Source organism: Engraulis encrasicolus, chromosome 2 (assembly GCF_034702125.1).
Source record: "Engraulis encrasicolus isolate BLACKSEA-1 chromosome 2, IST_EnEncr_1.0, whole genome shotgun sequence".
In the NCBI taxonomy this organism is placed as follows: Eukaryota; Metazoa; Chordata; class Actinopteri; order Clupeiformes; family Engraulidae; genus Engraulis; species Engraulis encrasicolus.
Genome location: NC_085858.1, coordinates 33189261 through 33216016, shown reverse-complemented (window position 1 = coordinate 33216016; position 26756 = coordinate 33189261). Strand labels below are relative to the sequence as shown.

Here is a 26756-nt window from a genome sequence, read left to right as displayed (position 1 = left end):
GGATCGCCCCCCTTGAGATTGCACTATGCCTCTTCTTCCTCTGGCAGGTAATAAGCAGGAAGTGGACTGATGGTGTATGGTACATGCACGTGGATGATTTTGATGCAGTCTTTGTTTGTTAATACCATACAAATCCTACACAGTCTTGCAATGTTATTGTATTAATTTGTGACATAAACACAGAGAAATGGTTAAATCATTTAGCACAGTGAGTAACTGTGAGTATGTTTATGTTTATGTGAGTAAGTTACTATGAGTAACTTATTTAACAGAAACTGTTAAAACTATCTATCACTTAAATCTTAATGAACTGTGTTTTATATCCTGCATTTTGAAACATGTGAAACTGGCTTTATTTTCTCTCCCCCCTGCACAGCGTCTGGGCCCCTCTGCCCTGGCTGGCATCGCCACGGTCATCCTCATCTTTCCCCTCAACGGCTTCATCGCCAAGATGAGGAGCAAGTTACAGGTACGGCTGCCACCAGTGAAATGCTGCACACTCCTGAGTTGTATAAACAAGTTTTTAATGTGACAACGTTTCGGCCTGTCTGCCTTCCTCAGGTCACATGCGGCATTTCTCTCCTCCTGCAAGTGTTTTACTGGTTGCCAGCACCTCTTTTTCTGGTGTGCGTTTTGCACCTCCACTCATCATAGTTGCGACCAGAGACACCACCCCCGCTGCTATGCGCTGGGTACCCTCGGGGAAATGTAGTAGCCGGGTGACGGGTGATTTGTGTTTGTACACACACAGCCATCCAAAAACTCCCTCCCTGGCCCTAAGCCTGCAGCTGGAGAGTGAGGGAGCGAGCAAGGCAAGGGAGGGAGTGAGGGAGAGTGACGGGAATAGGAGAAAGAGAAGGGAAGAGAGACAGGAAGAGAGGGCAAGCGAAGGGAGAAGGGGAGGGAGGTGGAAAGAGAAGGGGAGAAAGACGGGAAGAGGAGGCGAGGGAGCGCTGGGAAGAGGTGAAAGAGAGGGGGACGGGAATTGAATGAGAAGAGGAGAAAAGGGGAAACGGGAAGAGGAGAGGGAGAAATGGAGAGATAGAAAGTGGCGTGAGTGTGGTGGCTTTGTCTGCTAGGACCTCTGCTGCTTTGATGGCTGTCCTTGTTCAATGCCTGTGGAAAAACAGCCACAAAGCGTGTCCCACTTCCATAAGAGCAGACTACATTCCTTCATCTGGTCCCTGTTCAATTAATGACAGCTGCCTTGGCAGGCGTACACTTGACTCATTGAGGCCTGTAAAAATGGGAGCCACTGTCACAACTGTTGTTCATTTGGTGATATTGATTTGAACTAGGTCAAGTTATGTCGACGTTGTTTTTGTTGTTCCTGAATTAAGACCACAGCCTGATTATTACTGTATGTCTGCTCTGTATGTCTTTGTTCTATTTGGGCATGTCTGGAATAAACCTCACGCACATTACTTCATTATTTGGATTCACATCTTTGGACTTAGGACTCAAAAGTGAAAGATGCTTCACAGTAGTTTCTTTATAATGTTTTCCATTAATGGGAGAATCGTGTCTACTGCATGGTTGAGTGTAAATGAAGAAACCCAATTTGTTTATAGACTGATTATCATCGACTTTCAAATTCAAATCGACTTGGGCCAAGAGCATAACAATTTACATTTCCCAAACGGCATGGTTGACAAGCCTCCATTGGTTTACTGCTGGTTGTTTGCTTCCTGATAAAGTGGGAGGAGTTCCCAATTTTTCAGGAGATCAGAAACTATATTTACGTTGCTCTTGGCCTGACTAGAAGCAGTGCCAAAGGTGTTGCGTTATTAGGAGGGCATGGCCTGGCTAATTCATTTATGTTTTTCATCATTTTTCAGGAGGTTCAAATGAAATACATGGACGGTCGTATCAAGCTTATGAATGAGATTCTGAACGGCATCAAGATTCTGAAGTTCTACGCCTGGGAGAAGGCCTTTCTGGAGCGGGTCATTGGCTATCGGGAGAAAGAGCTGAAGGCTTTGAAGAGGTCTCAGATCCTGTACTCCGTCTCCTTTGCCTCCTTCAATGCCTCCTCCTTCCTGGTAAATGGTTCAGAAGCACAGCACCATAAATGAAGAAATGAATAAAGGAAGCAAAAGATGGCACTCCAGATTTTTCTGTGTTTATTCAACCCTCTGAAGAGTGCTGTCCTTTGCTTCCTTCATTCATTTATGGTTTATGTGGGATTCAGCACCCAGTTAAGAACTGTGAAAACCATTAGGCGATAGTGTGAGCGCCTCTTCTTTACTTTTTCAGAAACACAGCATGCCTTCCCCCTTGTGGCTATAGTCACAGCATACTGTCCAGTAGCACGTGATGATGATGGCCTCCTACCTTAATAGTTGGCAGCTATTAGTCACGGATGATTACTGGATAAAAAGCAGAAACCCCAAGTAAAGAAAAGACAACATTCACACGTGATGATTTTCTCCTTGTCTGGTAATTCATTTAAGACGCGCAATGCAACCAATGCCTACATTCTTCTTCTCTGTGCCCACAGATTGCCTTTGCCATGTTTGGAGTGTACGTGCTAATTGATGAGAAGAATGTTCTGGATGCTCAGAAGGTCTTTGTTTCCATGGCGTTGATCAACATTCTGAAGACCCCCCTGAGCCAGTTGCCCTTTGCTATGAGCACTACTATGCAGGTACAGAACTGTTAATCTCATCTCAGCACTTTGGACCACACGGCCCAAAAATGGCACTCAAATTACAGTGACCCGTGCTGAAAGCCCAGCGGTCACAAGCATTCCAAGTTTCCCCCGCAGTTGGTTTTGCAAGTGAAAGATTTGACATGCTACACAGTAATGATTATGTCTTTGCATCGGACCTGATGAAAGACGCGACTTTTCTATTGCCTATTCAAAAAAAAAGTAAGATATAACTGACATTAGCATTGCTGTGCCAAACCAAGTGCCTTATAAAATCCAGTAGAAAACCAAAAGATGAAAGTTTTTTATATTTTTGGTCCAATGATGAAATATGTGTTGGGTTGTTTTATGCAGGCAGTGGTGTCACTGAGACGTCTGGGGAAGTTTCTCTGTCAAGACGAGCTGAAACCAGACAGCGTGGAGAAATCAGCCTTCAGCCCTGGTATGACCAGCATCTCACGTTTATTACCCATATTTAATATGCATGTAATAACACGTCTATAAATAGTTCGCTAGCTTTCCAATTAAAATAATAAACGTATTACAGGCATGGACTCCAAAAGGACCAAACCCTGGACAATAAAATGAGAGAAAAAAAATCAACAACAAAAAAATCTGCTGTAAAATTTGCAGTCATGGTATTGTAGTGTTTTAAATAAAGTGTGTGTGTGTGCGTGTGCGTGCGCGTGCGCGTGCGCGTGCGCGCGCGCGCGTGTGCATGCTCTCTCTGATGTGGAGTGTGTAAGAGGGCAGTTTTAGAGGGTGTGAATGACATGTCATTAGAGGACCTCACCTCCGCCCAGGCTGCATGGCATGGGCACGACGTGGGCATCGTTGGGCAGGGCGTGCAGCGCTGTGGCTGAAATTTACTGTTGCATGACTTCATGTCCTGACCCATCGTCCCATTATGGCACAGGAAAGAGGGATTTTCGAGATTGAGAGGCTATATGGTATCATTAAAATAATCTTCTTAAGCATTAAAGGGTGACATTTTAGCCCACCCACAAGCTGGGCGACAAAAACACGAAAATTATTGTTGCTGTTTGAGCAGGACTCTGAAATTAGCTGAAATGGAAGAGAGCCTGCAGAACCAACTGGAGGAGGTTGATGGCCACACCAAAGTGTTGGGGCTAATGTATCACACAGCGAGTTGGGTGAAATTAGATATGACTTCATTTCTCACGATGACGTCCACACTTGTGTTTGTTGTGCTCAAGAGCCCTCTTCTTCTGTTCCAGTCTGGGGTGCATTTCTTGAAAGCGTAGTTGTGGGTAGTTAGCAACTTGGGTAGTTGCCAATGGGGAATTGCATTGAAACCATAAAAAGTAGCTAACATAGTTAGCAACTATGGTTTCGAGAAATGCATCCCTGGAGTGTAGTGCCATAGTAACTCTGTTTTTTTTTTAATACATCTCCAGATGGCGACGGCGTTGTCATAGAGAACGGCACGTTCAGCTGGTCCAAAGATGGGCCCCCATGCCTGAGGAGGTAAGCCATAATCGCCCCGCCAGTGAACATTCCATTCCCACCGATGTTTCAAGAGGACATCTTGTTGTTGACGTTAGCCATAGTAACTACTGTAGCAACAAGCTACCAGTAAACAAACCACACGCACTTTGATCATCACCACAGTACCACTGTGGCCTTCACTCAGTGGCTTTGTGATACTGTGATGTAGTCGTTATTCACTCAATGTTTTCATTGACTGTCACCCTGTGGCCCTCAGAACATTGAGGCCACCTCACAACATGCAACAGCGGTCACTGCGATGGCAGTGATTTACTGGAAGTGTTATGATGATGTGATTGTCTGGCAGAGGTGGTGTCTCAATAGCCCTGTTTTGTGAATATGAATCAGGAAAAGTTAGCAGTAAACAAACCACATTCTGAGCATGGTACCGTTCCGCCGCACTGCTCCCTTGGGGCGCCATTGGGGGCTGCCCCGTGCACGGGTGAGGCATAAATGCAATTTCGTTGTGTGCAGTGTTCACTTGTGTGCTGTGGAGTGCTGTGTCACAATGACGATGGGAGTTGGAGTTTCCCAGTTGGGCTTTCAAGATGGCATGTTTTTCCTCTCACCTGTATGACGATGTGTTTCAGGATAAATGTGCGGGTGCCGCGCGGGTCTCTGGTGGCCGTGGTGGGACATGTGGGCAGTGGCAAGTCATCACTGCTGTCGGCCATGCTGGGAGAGACGGAACGCAGAAGCGGCCACGTCACTGTCAAGGTACGGTACATTCCAAACAGCAGAGGTCAAGTAGAGGAGCCAAGAAGGCAATGGTCAAGTGTGATTGTAGATCCAGTCAAATTAGATGCTTTCCAGTCAAATTAGATGCTTTCCGGCTAACTCTGGAACTGGTACTGTCCTGTACATGGCCCCAGTCAAATAAGCCAATAAACTACACTAACAAATACGTATACATTTAAATAATGAAACTAAGTTGTGGTGCCAATAAGGAGATCTGATGAAGTGTAATGTATTCAATATAATGTATGAATTATGCATTTTGTCAACTCGTTGGCTGCAATTTTCAGTAATTTGCCTACTGTAAAATCAATGCTCAACTAAAACTTTTATATATGCTGACCTATTGACCTAAAGGAATTTAGTTTGGGATGCCAGGCGGATGTAAAAACGTCAGTGCATCATGATAAGGGGAACTTAACACTATAATTACATGTGCCCTGAAAAAATGTAACACGCCAACTCAAATTAACGTGACCACCATATTAGAAGGTGTGTGTGTGTGAGAGAGATATAGAGATTACACTGCAGGTCTTGCATTAAGGCACTTGGTGTACTTCACACTCTATGTGCACTTCACAGTACTGTAGCCAACGTCATTTGTTTTTCTGAGAAGATGAGAGAAGGCTGTGAGATTCAGCAGCCACAGGACGCACTTCACTTTGAACACACTTGAAGGATCGGCTACAGTGATCCATAACGAGAGAAACAGAAGGGCAGGGCGTACCGCACAACTACAAAGGCATTGATGCTGGCCAAATACCATAAAACCTTCAGACTAAACTGAAGAGACTAGCACTGACACCAAAAAGGCATAAAACTGAACAAGACAATCACTGCTGGACATGAAAGGGAAACAACGTCATCACTAAATCACAAACGGCAAACAAAACGACAGCATTCAGAAAATGTTTGTTTTAGGAGAACTCAAAAGTTATTTGTTTGAGGTGCTCGTTGGATGAGAAAGCTTGGATGGGTGTTGGAAGGGAAAACTTGGATGGGTGTTTACGAAGTTTGACTCTGTGATGAAGTCCAAAATGCTGAAATGTGTTGGGAGTCTTTTATAGAGTTTAATTATTTGTTTTCTTTCATCAAAGCAACAGCTCCATTACATACAGGGAAACCCCTGAAAATACTACAGTGCCTTATGTACACAGCACCTCTTAGCTGATACATCATAGAAATTTGTTTTGAAACTGTCGGGCATCATCTCCTCCTCAGAGTTACTCATCCAACACAACAATACATCTAGAAATCTGAGCCATCCACTTGTAGACAACCAAACTACAAGTCCACCACGTTCCTGGTGCTTTATTTTGATCCAACACAATGTATACTGGAAGGTCTGTCCTAAATCAAAGGCTGTCTCTCTATGTTTTTAGGGATCAGTTGCCTACGTGCCCCAGCAGGCCTGGATCCAGAACGCTACCCTGCGAGACAACATCACCTTTGGTCAGGAGAAGAAGGACATGTGGTACCACCGAGTGATCGAGGCCTGTGCTCTGCTACCAGACTTGGAGATTCTGCCTGCTAGAGATTCCACTGAAATTGGAGAGAAGGTACAACGTCACATGCATATGCAGCAAACTGTCTACACTAGTCATATCTTATTAGCATAGTTCACAGAAAAATGGCTGCTGCTAACATAGTCCAAAAAAGGTCATGCAAGGTTCCGGTCCAACCATCAGCATGCTCAAATGCTGAAACTAGTTACTTGCCGAATACTGTATAGAATTCAATATGCACCTGTCAAAGTCATGCTGTAAAGATATTTACAATATGCTTCTTAATTGATTTCAGTAGAATGGAGTTAGATTCGTACAATAACTTTGCCTCTTTTTGGTCGATATGGCCTATCTGTCAAGGTTAACTACGAACTGCTGCTGGATCAGAAGTAAGGGTTAGGATTTGGATTAAGGCCATGTTAATAGAAAACGCGTAGTCCCTGAGGAATGACTTTGACGGAAATCAAAAGGATATTTCTTCCAATTTCCAGTTTTTATTTGTTTGGCACCTGTTAGTCATGAGTGTGGTGTTATCCATTTAAATACAGACTACACATAGCTCATTTCGATGAAGCAGACAATGTCAACACACAAGCCTGTCCATTTCCTTTCTCTTGACATGATGGTGTTTGCTCTATAGGGCCTAAACCTGTCTGGAGTAGTAGAAGCAGTGGGTGAGCCACCCTACCAAGATCTTAACTGCCCATGTCTACTCTATAGGACCTAAACCTGTCGGGAGTAGTACAGTATTAGTAGAGGGTGAGCCACCCTAGCCAGGCTGCGCCCTCCTGGTGACGCAACACCTTCTCGATTGCAAGTCTATGATAATCATGCAAGAGCCACCCTACCAAGATCTTATCTACCCTTGTCTACTCTATAGGGTCTGAACCTGTCTGGAGGGCAGAAGCAGAGGGTGAGCCTGGCGCGTGCGGTCTACAGGAGGGCGGACGTGTACCTGCTGGACGATCCCCTGTCTGCGGTGGACGCTCACGTAGGACAGCACATCTTCGACAAAGTCATCGGATCCAGAGGCGTCCTAAAGAACAAGGTCCATTTGAGGGCAGCCAGTCTTGGTTATGGAGCATGAAGCACGCCTGATTTATTTCATTGTCCTTTTTTATTTTCATTTGCCCTTGCTTTGACTAACAGGCTTTGTTGAAGACAGTGTGCGCAATTAAAAAAAATATGGTGGCACATAAAACTTGGTGGCACAAAGATTGTTTTTTTACAAAGAAGTTTTTAAATGTAAGCCGTTAAATGACTAGAACGAGTTGAGTAGTTCCATAACATTTAATTAAAAAGCTAAACACCCTCAACTTGAAATACTGGAACAAATAACTTCAGAATGGTGTCCAGCGCTTAGCCCCAGACTCTCTGTTCCAGTGTCTGTCTTTTCCGAACACAGCGAGAGAAAGACTGGGAAATAGATGCTCACTGTCTTTTTTTCTTTTTTTTCTCTCTTTTCTTTTGTCCCCCTAGACGCGTGTGTTGGTGACCCATGGCCTGAGTTTTCTGCCCCAGGCCGACCTGATCCTAGTGATGGTGGATGGGGAGATTACAGAGGCTGGTTCGTACTCAGAGCTTATCGCCAGGAAGGGTGCGTTTGCTGATTTCATCAAGGCCTTCGCCATAAGTGAACGCAGGGAGAGCTCCAGCCATAAAGGTCAGACAATCTGATTGAATCCATGACTGATCCATGTTTTTCTGGATTAAATATTTAGTGGATATTTCCTCTATATACAGGGCGTTCCAAAAAATGTGGATTCATTTTTTTTGGATGCCTTATAGAAGAGTTGATATCCTAAGCATTGCCTTCGCAATATTTACGGTACTTCCCTAGACTTGGATAGGGCAGAAAAACATACATATATATACTTTAAAATCGTTTTCTGTTAAATGTTGGTTTGACATGATGATCAAGAGGTTAATCTTTCATGTCTCTTACCTCAGGCACCAGGAAATCTGTGTCTCGTCTGAGCATGACTGATTTCTCCATCGACCTGTCTCAAGAGCAGCTCATCAGGTACAGGGGCTTTCACTGAACTCTACCTCCTTTTGCATCAGATAGTTCTGAGTTGCCTGGCACTTGCCCGACCTGTAGTTCCGTGCAGCTTTGTGAGCTCCACTATTAGGTCTGGGAGCATGTGGCAGAATTGCATTTCTCCAGTCAAAAAATAACCGGAGCATTTATTGCTTCAATATCAACAAATTCCTTCAAAAGCGTTTTCCGTTGATCTCTGAAGCGTCAATATAGTCTACAATATGTCCCGTGACTCCTCAATGTGAGCAGCCAGTAATATTGAAGCAATAAATGCTTCACTTATCTTTTGAGTGGAGAAATTGAATCCTGCTGCATGCTCCCAGGCCTCCGTGTGTTCCAGAGCTAGACACACACAGAGGTCTGGTAGGAACCAGGCCAAGTTCTGAGTACCAGAGAAATTATTTTCAAATATGAAAATTACTTAATATTATAATGACTAAGGTTCTGTTATCCGAGCATTATTTGTTTCTGAAAGGGGCAATGTACATGATTTTACTCACAATTGAACTTGTATAACAGTAAAGATGATTATGACCAGCGCTAACCATATACCTTCCACATCCCTCCTGTAGTGGCGACATGGCCAGTGCCAGCATCCAGACCATGGAGGCCATCTCTGACAGCGAACAGGAGAAGGAGCATGTGGAGCTGGGCAAACTGACCGAGGCTGACAAGGCCCATACTGGCAGAGTAAGTAATGTTAGTCCTGACAAGGCCCATACTGACAGAGTAAGTAATGTTAGTTCTGACAAGGCCCATACTGGCAGAGTAAGTAATGTTAGTTCTGACAAGGCTCATACTGGCAGAGTAAGTAATATTAGTTCTGACAAGGCTCATACTGGCAGAGTAAGTAATGTTAGTTCTGACAAGGCCCATACTGGCAGAGTAAGTAATGTTAGTTCTGACAAGGCCCATACTGGTAGAGTAAGTAATGTTAGTTCTGACAAGGCCCATACTGGTAGAGTAAGTAATGTTAGTTCTGACAAGGCCCATACTGGTAGAGTGAGTCCTGTTAGTCCTGTCGAGGCCCATACTGGATGGATCAAACGGTAAAATGTTCTGTATAGAACTACATGTTTGCAACGGAGAAGGGCCTGAGGCATTTCTCACACACTTTAAGTCATTCTTGACCTTGAATTTCCTGTCTATGGTTTTATAAGTTTTAAATACCTGTATGTTATATGTTCACCACAGTTGTGATGATTCTTATGACAATTGGTAGATTGTCTCCAAACATTTCAAAGTATAATTCTGCATTATATAAACAAGTACATATATACAAGCAGGGCTCTAAATTAACTTTTTCCACCACCAGCCAATTTGGCTAGTAGACATTTTTTCTTGCTAGCCAAATGGAAGGTCAACTAGCCATTTTTTTCTCACCAAAATAAACCATGCGTTAATTATGTTGCTTTTAATTATTTTATTAAACTAGGCTATGTCCTCAACACAGATAAACAATATAAATATTATACTCAATATAATTCAGTCTATTCTATAATTATTTAGTAATTATATTTGTATTACCTGCATTTCATTATTTTTCATTCCCTTTACATATACTGCACAGACAGCCAAACACTAGCCTATTACCTCACACACCATCACCCAAACCTCATACAGTATAGGCCTACAACTCACACAAACACAGCATGCCTTCAACACTAATGTCACACACATACCAGACTTTCAACATACACTAGCCAAACACACACACAACCAAACACTGCAAAACCACATATCCCCTACACAGCATCACTTCACACACAGTGGGCCAAATACCATGGACAATGCACAGAAGACCGGTGAAGGGGAGAAGAGATGAAGGGAGGAGAAGGAGACGGAGAGGAGAAGGACAGGAGACACCCGCGCGCGCGCACACGCACACGCACACGCACACGCACACGCACACGCACACGCACACGCACACACACACACACACACACACACACACACACACACACACACACACACACACACACACACACACACACACACACACACACACACACACACACACACACACACACACACACACACACCTACACAGTGCGTGAATGTCTGCATTGTTTGTTTATGCTGCTGCTGCTGCGTGACACCTTCAAGTTCCTCCAGGTCAAATTAATATTAGGTTTACTTACGATGCGCTTGGAATGACAATTACCGTTACGCTATGTCAACTAGATATCCAATAACACCACGGACACCACGCACCAGGCTACCACGCACCAGGCTACTTTGTTACTTTCGTCGCTAGTTTTTGTTATCTTTTTTTTCACTTACTCGTATATCCATGTCAAACTCGTGCAGGGTCTTTGCGATGGCGTGGGCGTTATTAGGAAACGACAACTCCATCGTTTGTAGTTGCGAGGACCTCGCAAATATCAGACGGCTTCTGACGGCAACGACACTGTTTTGACAGACAGCTGTCCTGTCCCTTCACTCACTCACGCCGTTTTCGCTCCATCAATACTCTATTTCACCGTCACAACAGTTACGCTGCTATTACTTGCGTTCATCGACACATAACCGTGATTTAACCACTGCCACATTATTTTTCATCTGACAAACCTACGAAACCAAAGTAATCGGCGCTAGTCCGCTCATTGAACATATTTTATTAACACTAGTTCGAGCGGCGCGCGGGTATCAAACACGCAGCCAATGGATGTGAGGCTGCCTTATTGTGATTAACGGTCAGCCAATGGGTGTGGGCTACATCATGACGGTAGGACTAATGTTCATGGGTAATGTAGGCGACGTTTTAACGTTCATCAGACGGCAGCTACAGATCTGTGCGGGCAGCTGTTTAACGTTCAGTCGGGCGCGCGCTACCGGCCAATTTGGCTAGTGGATGATTTTTTCTACCAGCCAAAATGATTTTTCACCCGCATTTGGCGTGTTGGCGTGCGTTAATTTAGAGCCCTGTATACAAGTGACTGGATAATGATTTGGTTGAAAACCTCTTTTGTCCCATGTACAGGTGCGTCTGGAGATGTATGTCGAGTACTTCAAGACGGTGGGCTTGGCCCTCATCCTGCCCATTGTCTTCCTCTACGTCTTCCAGCAAGGAGCCTCGCTGGGCTACAACTACTGGCTCAGCCTCTGGGCCGACGACCCCATCATCAACGGCACCCAGCACGACAACGACACCAAGCTGGGCGTGTTCGGGGCGTTGGGATTTGCACAAGGTCAGTGGAGCAGTCCAGTTGTGGCCAGCAGCTCATGATTAAGGGAGATCTTGGAATCAGAAGCTTGTAAGGTCAAATCCCATATATATATACATGCCTGAAGTGCTCTTTAGCAAGGGCACCTTGCTACAAGGACTGTAACCAAGATCCTGTACCTAAATACAATGAGGGTCAGCTCTTTTACCTTTTCTGCAGGTAGGAAAGTTTGCGAGAAAGAGATGGGGCAGGGTTGGGAAATGACCCTGGATCCCCTCGTACTGTAGGCAATCTTTGGTCAGGTGCATTAGCACACTGAAGGATAGACAAATACAGTACCGTACACTCTAATTTAAAACTGTTAATTCTCCTCCTTGTCTCCAGGCACTGCCAGATTCCGGATGGCGATTGCCATATAGCTAAAGCTGGGCTTACACTGTGCGACTTTTGCCCCGATTTTGCCCCGATTTGGCACTCGCACGACTTTTTGAGAGATTTCTTGCTCAATCGCAGGTCAATCGTGAGTCTCGCATCGTGCAGTGTACATGGGGTAACGACAAGCGATTTCGCCTCACGATCGTGCAATCGCAGGGTCGCAAGAAAATCAAAACGGTTTGAAATTCTGTTCGTGGCTCGTGCGTAAATCGCAGAGTTAAAGCAGTGCTACGACCCGATTTGACACTTCACATGCACAAATTAATAGGGCCGTGCGATTCGCTGTGGAGGGCGACCTAATCTCCACCTCAGGTGCGCATATTCCCGATCCTCTGCAGACCGGAAACATGCCTGTCGCGTCGTACGGTGGAAACATTTCGGTCGCATCCGACTGTCGGCTCGTGTAGTGTGAGGACGTGAGACGTGAGCTGTGAACTTTTAAATAGTGAAATTCCATCGTGCAGTGTGAGCAGAATCTTAAGACCCACGAGAGAAAATATCGCACAGTGTATGCCCGGCTTAAGGGGGACATCATCTTAACATGCCCAATGTCCAAAACCCTGAAATTTCCCAGTCTCCTCCAGGCATCGCCATATTCAGGACGACACTAGGGATGTCATCGTAACATATCCAATGTCCAAAATTCTGAAATGTCCCTTTAACTCTCCTCCGTGTTGGCCCTGCCGCGGCCAACTGGTAGGGCACTCGCCTGCCATGTGGCTGACCTGGGTTCGATGCCCGGCACGGGTCCTTTGCCGACCTCTCCCCGTCTCTCTCCCAATTTGCTTCCTGTCCACCTCTTGCACTGTCCTATCATCGAAATAAAGTCGAAAAAGACCAAAAAAATCTTGTAAAAAAACAACAACTCCGTGTTGTCTCCCCCAGGCATTGCCATATTCGGGGCGACACTGGGGAGTGTAATCGTAACATGTCCAAGGGGTGCATTTCTCCAGGGGTGCATTTCTCGAAACCAAAGTTGCTTACTACATTAGCTACTTTGTTGTTTTCAATGCATTTTCCCATTGCCAACTACCAAGGTTGCTAACAGGCTAACAACTTCTCTTGTGAGAAATGCACCCCTGAAATCCCTTTAATCCCTTTAACTCTCCTTCTCCTCTGCTCCTCCTCCTTGTCTCCTGCAGGCATCGCCATTTTCGGCACCACGGTGGCCATCTCTCTGGGTGGCATCATCGCGTCGCGCCACCTTCACCTGGAGCTGCTTAACAACGTGCTGCGCTCGCCCATGTCCTTCTTCGAGTGCACGCCCAGCGGCAACCTGCTCAACCGCTTCTCCAAGGAGATCGACGCCATCGACTGCATGATCCCCGACGGCCTGCGCATGATGCTGGGCTACGTCTTCAAGCTGCTGGAGGTCTGCATCATCGTGCTCATAGCCACGCCCTTCGCCGGCGTGGTGCTACTACCCCTGGCCTTCTTCTACGTCTTTATACAGGTGAGAAGGACGGCTTGGTAGCTGTGGTCTAACCGGGCGAGTAGACCAGCCGCGACATGATCGACGCGATTCTGTGCAGCAAGAGCGATTCGAGCGATTGAAGCGACTAGAGTATGTCCGTTAAAAGCCGAAGGCAAGCATTCCAACATTCCCATCGGTTGTGGTTACTGACCTCTATAATGGTAATGGTGTTAGGGCGTTGGTTGGTTTTGAGATATGTTGCGTCTGTATTTTGAGGACCCTCTCGAAAACGAGATGCCCATCTCAAGAGAAGAAATTTGAAATCTGAAGGTTGTAGGTTCGAATCCTTGTTCAAATTAGCCCGTTTGTGGGCACGGGGCTCCTCCCCCTGGCTTTCTTCTACGCTTTCATACAGGTGAGGGGAAAGATGGATCATGAGAACATGATGGTATTTAGGCACTTGTGGCCTAATGGAAAGGGAGTTGGTTGGTTGGTTGGTTTTGTGATCGAAAGGTTGTAGGTTCGAATCCCCTTGTTTGCGGCTGTGGTGCTGCTCCTCCTGGCCCTCTTCTACGGTATGTGGAAGAAAGGCAGCATCATGCTCACATGGTCATTAGGCAGCTGTGACCAGGGTTGCCAGGTGAGGCTGATGATTTCCAGCCCAAAAAAAGCTCAAAACCCGCCTAGAAGCAGAAAATCCCGCCCAATTCTATTGATTTCTATGGCAAAATTTGGGCGGGTTTTTCCTGCTGAATGCAATTTTTATCCGCGCACGGCCATCCAATTGGGCGGGAAACAGCCCAATCTGGCAACACTGGCTGTGACCTAATGGTGAGGGGAGGGAGTTGGTTACTTTGGTTAGTCCTGGTGCTTTCCTTTTTACTTTTCTACTGTACCTGTCTTGAGCGCTCATTGCAATCATCTGATTCAGAGTTGGTTCAATCAAATTAGTGATGTGTGTTTTTTTTAAACTTTCTGACACATCTGCAGATGAGACTAAAGGTGACCAATTGTTTTGCAGCTGTGGTTTAATGGTTATGGAGTTGGTTTAGTGATCGGGATGGATGGATCTGGAGGTTGTGCGTGTTCTCCAACAATGAGGCTGAAGCTAACCTTGCTCAAAGGACTAGCTCTTAAGCTAATTCCCTCTGTAAATCACTTTGAATAGAGATATGTCGGCGAAGTATTGTATAATGTATATTAATGTAATGTAATGTATATATAATGTATTGTAATGTAAGTGGTTAGAACATTATTGGGGCTGCTGCGGTATTCTTTGCTGGCCTGTTGAGTTTAATAAAAAGTATTTTATATTTAGGTGACTATGATTAGTCTTCTCATGAGGGTTTTGGTGACCTTAGTTTAGCTTCACCTTAATTTAACTGAAAAGCTCAAAAATACTGTTTCATATTCGCATACGTTGGCAAGTTAACAATGGAACCCCTGTTCTCCTAAGTTGCAACCCTGATAATTACACCAGTTTGGTTTTCCAGAATAGATGTATGTCCGCCACAGCTTACCACCACACTTTAACCAAGCAGCGTTTTTTTTTTCTTCTCTTTTTCTTTATTCTCCTCCTCTTTTTCTCTCTCCTCATGGTTTCTCCTCCTTTTGTCTCCTCCTTTCCTCCCTTATTCCCTTTCCTCCTCCTCTCCTTCCGCCTCCCTCTCCTCCTCTTCACTTCACGTTCTGTTTTCCTGACCTGTCTTCCGTCTGGTACTTCTCCTGTCCTCCCTTATTCTCTCTCCTCCTCCCCTCCTTCCTCGCCTTCCTCCTCCTCCTCTTCACTCTACGTTCTCTCCTCCTGCTGTCCTGTCTTGCGTCTGGTAGAGCTTCTACGTGGCCACGTCTTGCCAGCTGCGTCGGCTGGAGTCGGTGAGTCGCTCGCCCATCTACACCCACTTCAACGAGACGGTGCAGGGAGCCAGCGTGATCCGGGCCTTTGGCGAGCAGCCCAGGTTCATCACGCAGGCCAACGGCCGAGTGGACCACAACCAGACCTCCTACTTCCCCAGATTCGTGGCCACCAGGTCAGTATATAGCCCGTCATTATGCCGGAACGAAACTGTCAACTTTCTATACGGTGCGGTTCTCATCATCCACCCCCGTATGTAAAAGTGCTGTTTCTGTCTGTCTGTCTGTAGCAACCAATGGGGCAGCTGCCGTATTACTTGACTGCCAATCCCTGCATTTGATGGCGTTAGAAAGTAATTATTTTGAACCATTGGGTGGAGAATATTGACCGAAGGGCCCGATGGCGCAGGCAACTTGCCCATGTCTAATAAGAAATAGTGTACCCGTACACTGACATAGCTTTTCAGTTTTGCCATTCCTACACATTATAATTAAATGTACGTATTAAGATTAAGAAAGTACGTATGCTAAATATAAAGTTCACAAGACCCCTGTGTTAGGTAGGTAGCCATTTTAAGAATGTTGACTGACCATATGAATTTGTATTTAAAAGTTGTCGTTCTTGTAAAGGCTCTGCGGGCCGCATGAAATGGCTCAGCGGGCTGTGTATGGCACCCAGGCCTGAGCTTGCCCACCTCTGATCTAATGGGTCTCGCTCACTCGCTCTCTTGCTCTCTGTCCCTCTCTCTCGCTCGCTCCCCTCCCCCCTGTCTTCTTTCCCCTATAGGTGGCTGGCTGTCAATCTGGAGTTCCTTGGAAACCTGCTGGTCCTAGCGGCTGCCATTCTGTCAGTATGGGGGAGGAACACCCTGAGTCCCGGCATCGTGGGCCTGGCCGTGTCCCACTCCCTGCAGGTTAGAGGAGAGCCAGTATAGACACCTACTGTATAGCTGTACAGTATTCTGGCTTCCAATCAGTCAGCTGTAATGGTGCAAATGTAAAAGCATTAGACCTGCCTTCAGCTGAAGTTTTCAACCCTTGAAGCGAGTGAATTAAGGCTTACCATCAGGGCTTGCCATTAACTTTTTCAACCAGCCATAGAGCCTGATGATTTTTTCGCATCTCCAGCTTTTCAGTCTTTCTGCAGCCACATTTTTGTGGTGAGGATTTTTTTCCCCTTTACCTTTTGCACTTATAAATATCATGGTAAAGTGCTAAAGCAAAAGAGGAAGTGCCAAAACAAGATCACTGCTTTGAAAATACCCTCCTACATGAGTAAATCAAAAGACCAAAATAAATATAATGTATAATATACTGGGTAGGTCTGAGTTGACACAGAAACACTTGATGCACAAGGGACAAAGAACAGAATAAAGGCTGCTGTGGTAGCCATACCCAAGAGTATGCTACCTGCCATAATGCTAGTGCGACTGAAATCATCCTTTGCCAAAGTCAACGTGCATTTGGCCTGTTGGCAGGTGCCAGTGCCAAGCTCTGCATTGGAAGAGTGGCCTGACACTTCTCAGAAACCGACATCGAGTGGGAGAATTGAGTCAGCCAGACAAACACGTACTGTAGGATCACACGTCGACAATTACACCCTCTCTTACATACTATAGAAAAGCACATCTCACCTCGACTGCTATTCTCACGTTAGCTATAGTGTATGATTATGGCTGAGGTTTGAGCTGTTGCCTAATCAGACTATATAGTGTGTAATTTGAAGTCATATATTCAATGTATAGCGTGTAATTTGAAGTCATATATTTAATGTAACGTTTACTATACAGGTCACAGGGATCCTCAGCTGGATTGTGCGCTCCTGGACAGACGTAGAGAACAACATTGTGTCGGTGGAGAGAGTGAAGGAATATGCAGACACTGCAAAAGAAGTAGGTCTCTTGTACACTTGATACTGTTTTAAATTTCATGGCATAAACACTGCAAACGTCCAGTTTTTTTAGCTTACAACTCTTTGGACATCTTCTTTGAGCTTAAATTTTTCACTCCTCATGCCAAGGAGCATAGTCAGTTGTGCTGACATTGAGGATACTCGGTATGTTAAAAGTGCACTGTGTAATATTTGCAGTACTTTATTTCCAGAATCCATGCTACCCATTCACAAATGCTGCTTCCTCATGAATACTTAACAGCACCATCAAATTCTGAGTATTCATTGTGACTGGGAAAATTGCATTTGTCATACATTAAAAGGGGGGAATCTTCTCCATTGTGTGCCATTTTGAATTTCCAAAAATAGATATTTTAGCTGTAAAACTTACGGTACTTTGATCATACTAGTAAACAGTAGTTAATCATCATCATCATCTTACACAGTGCACCTTTTTAACTCCTCTTTCCAAACAGCATATCGTTTTGCTTAGGCAGGCGATGGTAGAAGTGAAACGTCAAGCTCAAAGTTGTCTAATAGTTGTCCAGTCGGATACAGCTTGGTGTATCCTTGGATAACATCATTTTGATGAATGAGAATCTTCAAAGACCTTAACTCATTAAGACCTACAGTAAAGGGATCTAAAAATATTACAGAATTGTCCAAGCTGTTACGCATAGATGTTGCAGCTGGTCTTTAGCGCACGCGCACACACACACACACACACACACACACACACACACACACACACACACACACAGGCAGACGTGAATGCCCATGGTGACCCAGGTTCGAGTCTGGCCTGGGTCCTTTGCCCGCCCTGCTCCATCTACAAGTTCTCCATCTGCTATGTCCCAGGCTCCTTGGATGCTGGAGGGTAGTTCTGTGCCTGCTGCTTGGCCGTGGACGGGCACCATTGAGTTTCGGGAGTACGGGCTTCAGTACCGCAAGGGTCTCGACTGGGCCCTCAAGGAGATCAGTATTCTCATCAAAGAACGAGAGAAGGTCAGTAGAATTTGCATTAACCCATTTTGTCCTTTTTGGGAAAGGGTGCCCTCTTCCTATTAAATCCTAAATATCTCAGCCTCCGAAGCACATACAAACATGAAATGAGTTACATTTAAAAGTCAAGACCCTCCCCTTGCATTGTAATGTGTTCATTCAGCTCTAACATACCCACATGGTTAATGAAACAACAAAAATCTCAAAATCCTGAAAAACCCGTATATATGTGTGTCCAGGACACAATGGGTTAAGGAGTGATGGTTTGATTTGTGCTGATGTTATTGTACATGATGGCTATTTTTATTTGTTGGTGATGGCGAAGGGTAGTGTTTCTTGAGAACGAGCACAATACTCTCATACACCTGGGAGAAGTAGACTTCCCATGTTCAGCCCAAGACAATTTCCTGCTGGGAATAATGAAGTATACGCTGCTACTACTACTCCATCTTCATTGCTACCACTGTGCAGAAATAATTTAAAAAAGTATAATCATCCATCATCATACATCACATGTAAAAACAGACCTAAATACTACTCTGCTATGGCTACTGTACCTGGTTTGTGATGCTGTATAACTGTGCGTGCAAGATTTAAGTGGGTTTGATTAAATAATGACAAATTATGTAATTAATTCGATTCTTTTTTTGATCGCCTAACAGCACTACTAAATACTACTCTCCTATGGCTACTGTAACTTGTGCTGATTAATTGTGTCGATGGTTCCCCGCAGGTGGGAATCGTTGGAAGGACGGGCGCTGGGAAGTCCTCCCTGACGCAGGGGATTTTCCGCATCCTGGAGGCGGCCAAAGGGGAGATCTACATCGATGGCATCAACATTGCTGAGATTGGCCTTCACCAGCTGAGATCTCGCATCACCATCATCCCACAGGTAAACGACAACAACAACAACTGCAGCGGCAGCAGCAGCTTACGGCAGAACACGCATACCCACTGTAGAGGCAAACTTGTATGATAACAAATAATTGGCCAATTTCAATATGCAGTTGCAGCTCCCACTACACTTGACCAGACCAGAAGTCATTGCTGTTTCGTAAGGTGCCTGCTGATGTTGCATACATTTTTGGGATGATATTTGGACTATGCTAAGCCTGTTTTTAAAATGTAAACAAACTATGGCATGCACCCATTAGAATTAGACTGATTATCATCGACTTTCAAATCTCTTCGATACTTGCTCTGACCAAGAGCATAACAATTAACATTTAGCAAACATCATGCTTGACCCACCTCCCTTGGTTTGCTACTGGTTGTTTGTTTCCAACAAAGTGGGAGGAATTCCCTAGATTTTTCTGGAGCTCAGAAACGATATTTGTATTGCTCCTGGCCTGACTAGAAGCAACGCTGAAGGTGTTAAGTCACTAGGAGGGCGTGGTCTGGCTACATTAGAATGGCCAGGATCTCAGACAGGGCTGAACAAATAAAGGCCACATTGTCTGGAACTGATGGGCCAAGGGTAGTTTGAGAATCATAACTGCATTTTGAAATTTGCTGCAACTCCTCGTCTCCTTGTAAGAAACTTTGCTCAAATTTCACACATTTCTCTGTTTCTCAGGACCCAATTCTGTTCTCCGGAACGCTCCGTATGAACTTAGACCCGTTCGATTGCTACTCTGACGACGAGGTTTGGAGATCTCTGGAACTCGCCCATCTCAAGAACTTTGTCTCCGGCCTGCCAGACAAACTCTACCATGAGTGCTCTGAAGGTGGAGAGAACCTCAGGTAGTTGTTCAACTAAGCCAACCTACACCAAGCCTTTCACTGCTATAGGAAAGCTGTGTTTTACAGTTTGCACGTCATCGCTACATTTGAAAGCCCTCATTTTGCCCACAGGAGGCGGTGATGTAAAATGGTCATTTAGGAGAGTCAAGTGTGTCATTTAAGAAGCCTACAGGATAGCTGTGCTCCTCCATTAAATCTGTGGCTTGATTGGCTGTTAGCAATAATAATACTGTTCCTTTTTGACCATTTGCGATATCACCGGATATAATATAGCCTTTCAATGTGGTTCACACATTTAATTATTTTTCTTGCTTACAATACAATGTTATTTAATACAACCATATGTTTGACTCAGACAAAAAGAGTGATGGCTTCTACTGTACGGTATTTCTTAATCCTAACATCAAATCTCATGGTCCATGTTTTCTTCTTATTTCCTCTGGTGTAGTCTGGGCCAGAGGCAGCTGGTGTGTCTGGCGCGCGCTCTCCTCCGCAAGACCAAGATCTTAGTTCTGGACGAGGCCACGGCAGCGGTGGACTGCGAGACAGACAACTTGATCCAGTCCACCATCCGCCAACAGTTCGAGGACTGTACGATCCTCACTATCGCACACAGGCTCAACACAATCATGGACTACACCAGGTAAGGGAGTCTGCCTGCCAGGCATCAGTCATATCTTAATTAAGGGAGATTTTTTTGTGTGGATCAATCCACTTGTTGTTTGTAGTCAGTGTGTGCTGTTCGAAGGTCGTAAAGTGAACGCTGATACAACACGGACCAAATGACATGGTATATCAGATTAATGAATGAGGAATAGGGTGATCTGTTTTTAAAGGGGCAAATAAGTCTTATGCATATGGATGCTTTCACCATAATGAGAATTTCTGTTTCTCCTTAATAGTCTTGGTTTTTCAGCAACGTGCAACGCTTCTACATCAAGTTCCCCTGAACAGTACTACTGTATACTTATGCTTCTGCACAGTTGTGTTTTGTCGTAAAACATAACACTACAGTACTGCACATGGACGTATAATAACAGATTTTATATGCCTGAACCGAAAATATGTGTCCCTTTCCCAGGATAATCGTCATGGAGCGGGGTTACGTGGTGGAGATGGACTCCCCTGCCAACCTCATCAGCCAGCGTGGGAACTTCTACAGGATGTGCCGAGAGGCTGGGCTGATCTAAAGCTCTCCGGCGCCGTGAGAGAGGGAAGAGGGGAAGTCTACAGTGCAGCAGGGGCCTACAGCTCCCACTCCTCCTTCCTGTCCGTATACAGTAGCACCCCGGATGGATACCCCGCAAGAGCAGCGCACACCATTCTGAACTCGAGCATGCCTTAATACAATAGAGACAACCAAATGAAGATGCACACACACGTACACAAGCACGTCTTACGGGCTATAACCAGAGGTGCAACCAAGGTGGTGTCAGCTGTGCTGACCTTTGACCTGGGTCAGTCTAATGGGGGACTGGTCACATGAGGGGCCTACCTGAAGCTTTTCTTTGGGCAGGCGTTTACTGTGCTACTGTACATCTGCAGAAATAAACAGGTGGACGTGCAACTAGGTGCCTTCATAGTCAGTGATGGGCAAAATGGGTCTGTTAGTTGTAGTGTAGGGGCACACGCTCCAAATGGCCTTTTATCTCTCCAGTTCAACCAGGTGATCATTCAAACAGCCAAATGGACAGGTCAACAAAGTCAAGCCGAGTCATTTGGAATATGTGGAACTGGGTTGTATTTAATTAATCCATTTTGCCCCTCACTGTTCATAGTATTCTGTGCTGTAGTGGACTGATCTCAGTCCCCACAGACAAGATTGAGGTGCTTGATGTATAGTAGCATTTGCATGATCCATACATGTACATTGAGTGCAGACCACCAGCGGAAATGCACTTCTGTCTCGGGTGAGCGTGGGAGACACTTGTGGGATGTTCACGGGAACGAGTGTGGCGGGAACAAGGAGTGTGGAAGAGTGCTGAAGACATAACGTATTTTCAGGGACAACATTATATGAAGTCATTTTATAATGTGAAAAAAACTAAAAAGAGAACTGTAAAAAATATATATATATGTAATTGTGTGTGTTGAGCTTTGAATACTGATAAAAAATGTTTTGTTATATACGTCTGTTTCTTTTCTTTGGGTGCAAACGAGAATTTACAAGAATTGCATTTAGGAATACTACTTACTGCTTCCAAGTCCTGAAATGTATTGACATTAGATAAATCCAGAGGAAGAATCATTGTGATATGAATCTACATAGTATATAGTTGTATATGAAAGATATTTGTTAAATGGTGCCTTATTAAGGTGGTATTTAAGAGGAAATGTGTCTAAACGTCCAGAAATGATCAACATGGTGAGTGTATTCACATTATGCTGCATTGTGTACATGCTTGTCTTAATTTTCAGGGGCAAGAAAAACTGCATAGCAAATATGAAGGACCACAAATTATGCAATTCTCTATATTAATGTGGGACTTAGCCATTTTAGTCTTGAAGTTCTCTTAGAATGATGTAATTATTGTAGGTCTTGGAGCATGTTCTAGCTTTGAGCACAAAAACGGTTGACTGCACTTTAGAGTTGGTCAAACCTATGAAATGAGAGAATGGCAATAAGGCGAGAACAAACTAGTACTTTTATCCACATGCTCTGCCACTTCCCTAGAAGGCAATACTCACTAACCTATGATATTTTTTGAGTGTTTTTGTACTGTATCATAGCTGTATTTTTGTATCTATGTTCTTAACATTATTCCCCCAATGATTGATTATTTACATCTCGTGTAACTCTGAAACTTGAATTTTAAATTCATGTCATGTACAGAAGGATGTTGAAAGCTTTGTATATGCTTACAGGAAATGTTTCCATCTTAAGTGCTTTGAGTAAGTAAGTAAAATAAGGTTAAAAAGTTTGTGTCCCTATTCAGTTATTGAAATGAATTCTACGGTATGGGTCTAAACCAGGGATGTCAAACTCAGGCCTGGGGGTCAAATTTGCCCCCGAGATAATTTCAAATGTATATTACATTTGGCCCACATCATTAATTATTGAAAATAATGACATGAACTTCATCACAAGAATTATGAGTGGGTCCAGGTTAGTGGAACAGCGCATACAAGCAAATGTGATGGGATATGCCTAGCTCCAAGTTTGAAGTGTGTGTACTTTAAGTACAGTGCATTGCTCAATAAATATTGAATTCGGCCTGCGACTTCATCCTAGATTTTGATTTTGGCCCGCTGTGAATTTGAGTTTGACACCCTGCCTGGTCTAAACATTCAGGGTGCAAGTCATTCTAGTTCCCCTCATCCTTTCCTATGTAGCAAGCACAGTCGGCCTGATTTTGGCTGAATGTCGGCTGAGTGTCTGCTCGTCTGGAACACTGGTTGTCGTGACTCAGCCAACACTTCATAGAACACTGACTTCTTCATGCAGTAACTGAGCCAACACGGCGCCGACACTGAAAATAACTGTTTCATGCAGTAACTGAGCCAAAACTGTGCCGACACTGAAAATAACTGTTGGCATACGGTAACTGGGCCATTATTGGGCCGCGGACAAAGCCAACATTGGGCCAACTGTCAGAACTCGCGAAAAAGAAGCGGGCCAACAGTGGGCCAGATAAAATTTGCTATGTGGGTTCCTATTGCTTGTGGGCTCATGGCACGACATGAGGCTCCACGTCACTGATGAGCCAAGTTTTATTCAATGGATATTTCTTTCTAGCCTTGCTAGTGAGAGCAACACTCATTTTTCGTAGATTTCCACAAAGGAGTATCCAGTATCCACTAAGTGGTTCTAAGTGATAATTGGATAGGCCTACTCCTGCGAAAAATGGGCATTACTTGCACTAACAAGGCTTAAAGGCTTCACTTTGAGAAACAGTGTTTGTTTCACAAAATCAGCATGTTGAATTGGGGAAAGCTCATCAAAAGCTGATGTGCCTAGGTTGACAGCGAGGTAAACTTTGGTTTCTTGGAGGAACAGGTTTGACTTCCAGTCTAAGTGGTGTATCCACCATGCTGGAAACTGACAATTCAGCGTCATAAGCCTTTGGCAGTTCTTTCGTCACAGGCCATGGTGGCTCCAAATTCTACTGTAATCATCTATCCATCCAGAAACCTCTTTTCATTTTAGCCAACCTGGCTCCATTTAGTATTTCCTTTTGGGAATCTCTTGCCGGTTTCCCCTCAAAAGACTGGCAACATGGACTGATGCTGTCAATGTTGTTAGAATGCCAAAAGCAGAGCTTGGATTCTTACAGCTAGTATTTTACTGTATGTTCCCAATTGCTATTAGTCATACATCCCATTACATAGACTTCTCAGTGACAGATGCATGCACGTTAACCAAGAAAAACAATACCACTAAGATCCTTTTCACACAGGCACACAACACATGGTTTATTAACAAAACAAAGTTTATTTTATTTTATTTATACATTTGATTCCTGTTAAGAAATGAAGCACACATAAAAACTAGTGCATGTATACAAATATCAAATAATTATATAATAAGCATACATACAAATAATATATAAATATGTAACAGCATTTCTGTAAATATGTCTTTCAAGCGATGGTCTGTTCAGTGCAAGTTCTGCCAATTACTCAAATCACGACATTGACAGCTTGACTACCATCTTTCAAAAACAAACAAAAAAAAGTATCAAAAAGGCTACAAATAAACAAAACAAAAATGTTTTGAGAAACCAGGATTTTCAGAGACGTTAAAATAATCACCCTGGGGTCTCAACGTACATTCGACTGATATGAGTGTGTAACGCAATACAAGAGAAATAAGATTACAAAGAGTCCAAAGGAAGACCCAACACCGTTTTGGGAAACAGAGCGAGCACGCTATGGGACTGTTTCCTCAGCGGGGTTGGCAGCGTCTCCAAAACTCACAAGCAAATATCAAACAGACCAAAAGTCTCTGCCTCGGGAGTGTTTTCACCCTTCAAAAAGAGCCAACACACACAAAAAAAGACAAAAACCTTGCAGTCGGTGCGGTCTTGCGGCATAGTAGAGTATGCGCTACAGTAGATTGCACCTGTGAGCTTATTTGGAATATATATTCACAATAGAGTACAAAATAAATCACTTGTATGCCGCGTCAGAAGCGACGGGTAGGGAGTGGTAACAGGCATGTCTACATTCATGATCTGAAATGGGTCCCTGCTTAATGACAGCTCTCTACTCGTCTATGGGTAGCCGGAGTAGGGAACCCACATAGCACTCCCCCCCAGCCCTGTCCAAGCGTCTGTCCAGACAGTCTGGTAGACATACTTTAAAAATAGTTTTGGTTATGAGTGTTTGTCTTTGCGTATGTATGTGTTTGCGTGTGTCCGTGTGTGCCTTTATGCCCACCATATGTCTTCAAAAGTGTGTGTGTGTGTGGTTTTTTTTTTTGGTCTGCCAACATTAAGGCAGAATATTGCACTGGGGAGCAATACCCAGGGCTGTCTAAGCACCTCGTCATCATCATTGACCGTCGTCAGGCTGACTGCATTCCTCGACAGGCCCGCTTCCAATGGCGGCTGCAGAAACAACCCCAACAGCACCAGGCACAGCTCTGCCCTACATGCTGCTAAATCACCCACAACACAACTAAGCGTTCGGTGATTCTTCAAAGCGGCGCGACTGTGAGGGAAAAAAAAAAAACCTCTACAAAGCAGCAACTGTAGGGAGGGGCAACTAGGAACAAAAAAAATAAAGTTAATGAAAAAAAAGAAAGGAAGCAAAAGGAAAAAAATAACCAAAGAAATGGTCAAAGAAAAGCCATAAAAAAATCACCAAGCGGTGCATTAAAAAGGGGAAGAAGAGCAGCAATGAGTGTACAAGATGGTGGAATGGACAGGGGCTATATCTGTTTGTGTTTGTGGATGGACAGCAACACTACAGCTTCTCTCCCCTGCCTACACCTATGGTCTTCATCTGGAGGGGGAGGGGGAGGAGCGATCGAGTAGGGGAGGAGAGGAGCGATCGAGTAGGGGAGGAGAGGAGCGATCGAGTAGGGGAGGAGAGGAGCGATCGAGTAGGGGAGGGCAGTCGCATGGCCGGGTGCAGGAGTGGCGAGGTGGGAGCAGCGTCCTTTCCTCTACTTCGGCACACAGGCCTCAGACCAGGCCGGAGTCTTTGGCCATCTTGTAAAAAATGCCTTTCTGGCCGATGAGGCTGGACGGCGAGCCAAACTCAGCCACCTGGCCTTTGTCCAGAACCAAAACCCTGGAAAGAGGAGAGAGGAGAGGAGAGGAGAAGAGGCAGAGAAAACAGGGGACAGCTTCCGCATTAGGGCTTCTCCTTAAAAATGAAGGCGCTTAATCTACTCATAAACTAGGCATCCAAATGATAAAAAGCACACCTGGATTTGTAAGAGCACGGTGCAAAACAAGAACGATTATGTTACAGTACATATGGTCATTTGATAGAATTGCTGTGATGAAGGCAATTGCTTGCAAACTGCTATGACGGACTCTGTTTCTCGAAAGAGTCATTGCTACCTATCAGGTTGCCAATGGTAAATTGCATAACATTCAAGTAAGTTGCAGACTTAGTCTAGCAACAATGGGGTCAATAAATGCACCCATGGCCAGTTCAGCAGATGAATGAATGAAGCGAAGGAAAGCACCCTTCATATTTGTCTTTGTTTATTCGCCTACAAACGTTTTAGGGCAGAGCCCTTCTTCAGCGCGTAATGAACAAAGACAAACCTGAAGAGTGCCGTCCTTCGCTTCAGTCATTCATCTACGGTAGTATTTCTCAATGGGGGCGGTACAGCCCCCCAGATGGCGTTGGGGA

General features: G+C 44.6%; 2 protein-coding genes across 6 annotated transcripts in view; one reads left to right on the top strand and one right to left on the bottom strand.

Annotated features, from left to right (window-relative positions):
* The window catches only part of LOC134437440 (multidrug resistance-associated protein 1-like), a 54568-nt gene extending 32493 nt beyond the window's left edge, over positions 1-22075 (top strand). For 3 of the 4 annotated variants that reach the window (XM_063186933.1, XM_063186939.1, XM_063186953.1), the window contains 22 exons: positions 1-47; positions 377-469; positions 1839-2042; positions 2501-2647; positions 3005-3092; positions 4069-4138; positions 4750-4876; positions 6277-6453; positions 7280-7447; positions 7879-8062; positions 8350-8422; positions 9013-9130; positions 11424-11631; positions 13185-13495; positions 15287-15486; positions 16098-16224; positions 17101-17202; positions 18060-18206; positions 18937-19095; positions 19780-19946; positions 20395-20589; positions 21028-22075. The exon at positions 1-47 is cut by the window's left edge and continues 115 nt beyond it. In XM_063186933.1, the coding sequence (XP_063043003.1) occupies positions 1-47; positions 377-469; positions 1839-2042; positions 2501-2647; positions 3005-3092; positions 4069-4138; positions 4750-4876; positions 6277-6453; positions 7280-7447; positions 7879-8062; positions 8350-8422; positions 9013-9130; positions 11424-11631; positions 13185-13495; positions 15287-15486; positions 16098-16224; positions 17101-17202; positions 18060-18206; positions 18937-19095; positions 19780-19946; positions 20395-20589; positions 21028-21136 (3221 nt within the window). In that variant the 3' untranslated portion in view covers positions 21137-22075. The remainder of the gene's footprint in view (positions 48-376; positions 470-1838; positions 2043-2500; positions 2648-3004; positions 3093-4068; positions 4139-4749; positions 4877-6276; positions 6454-7279; positions 7448-7878; positions 8063-8349; positions 8423-9012; positions 9131-11423; positions 11632-13184; positions 13496-15286; positions 15487-16097; positions 16225-17100; positions 17203-18059; positions 18207-18936; positions 19096-19779; positions 19947-20394; positions 20590-21027) is intronic. The other variant, XM_063186947.1, reaches the window with a different exon arrangement.
* Positions 22076-25324: 3249 nt separating this feature from the next.
* The window catches only part of abcc1 (ATP binding cassette subfamily C member 1 (ABCC1 blood group)), a 57002-nt gene continuing 55570 nt past the window's right edge, over positions 25325-26756 (bottom strand). For both annotated transcript variants that reach the window (XM_063186914.1, XM_063186922.1), the window contains one exon: positions 25325-26183. In XM_063186914.1, coding sequence (XP_063042984.1) covers positions 26075-26183 — 109 coding nt within the window. In that variant the 3' untranslated portion in view covers positions 25325-26074. The remainder of the gene's footprint in view (positions 26184-26756) is intronic.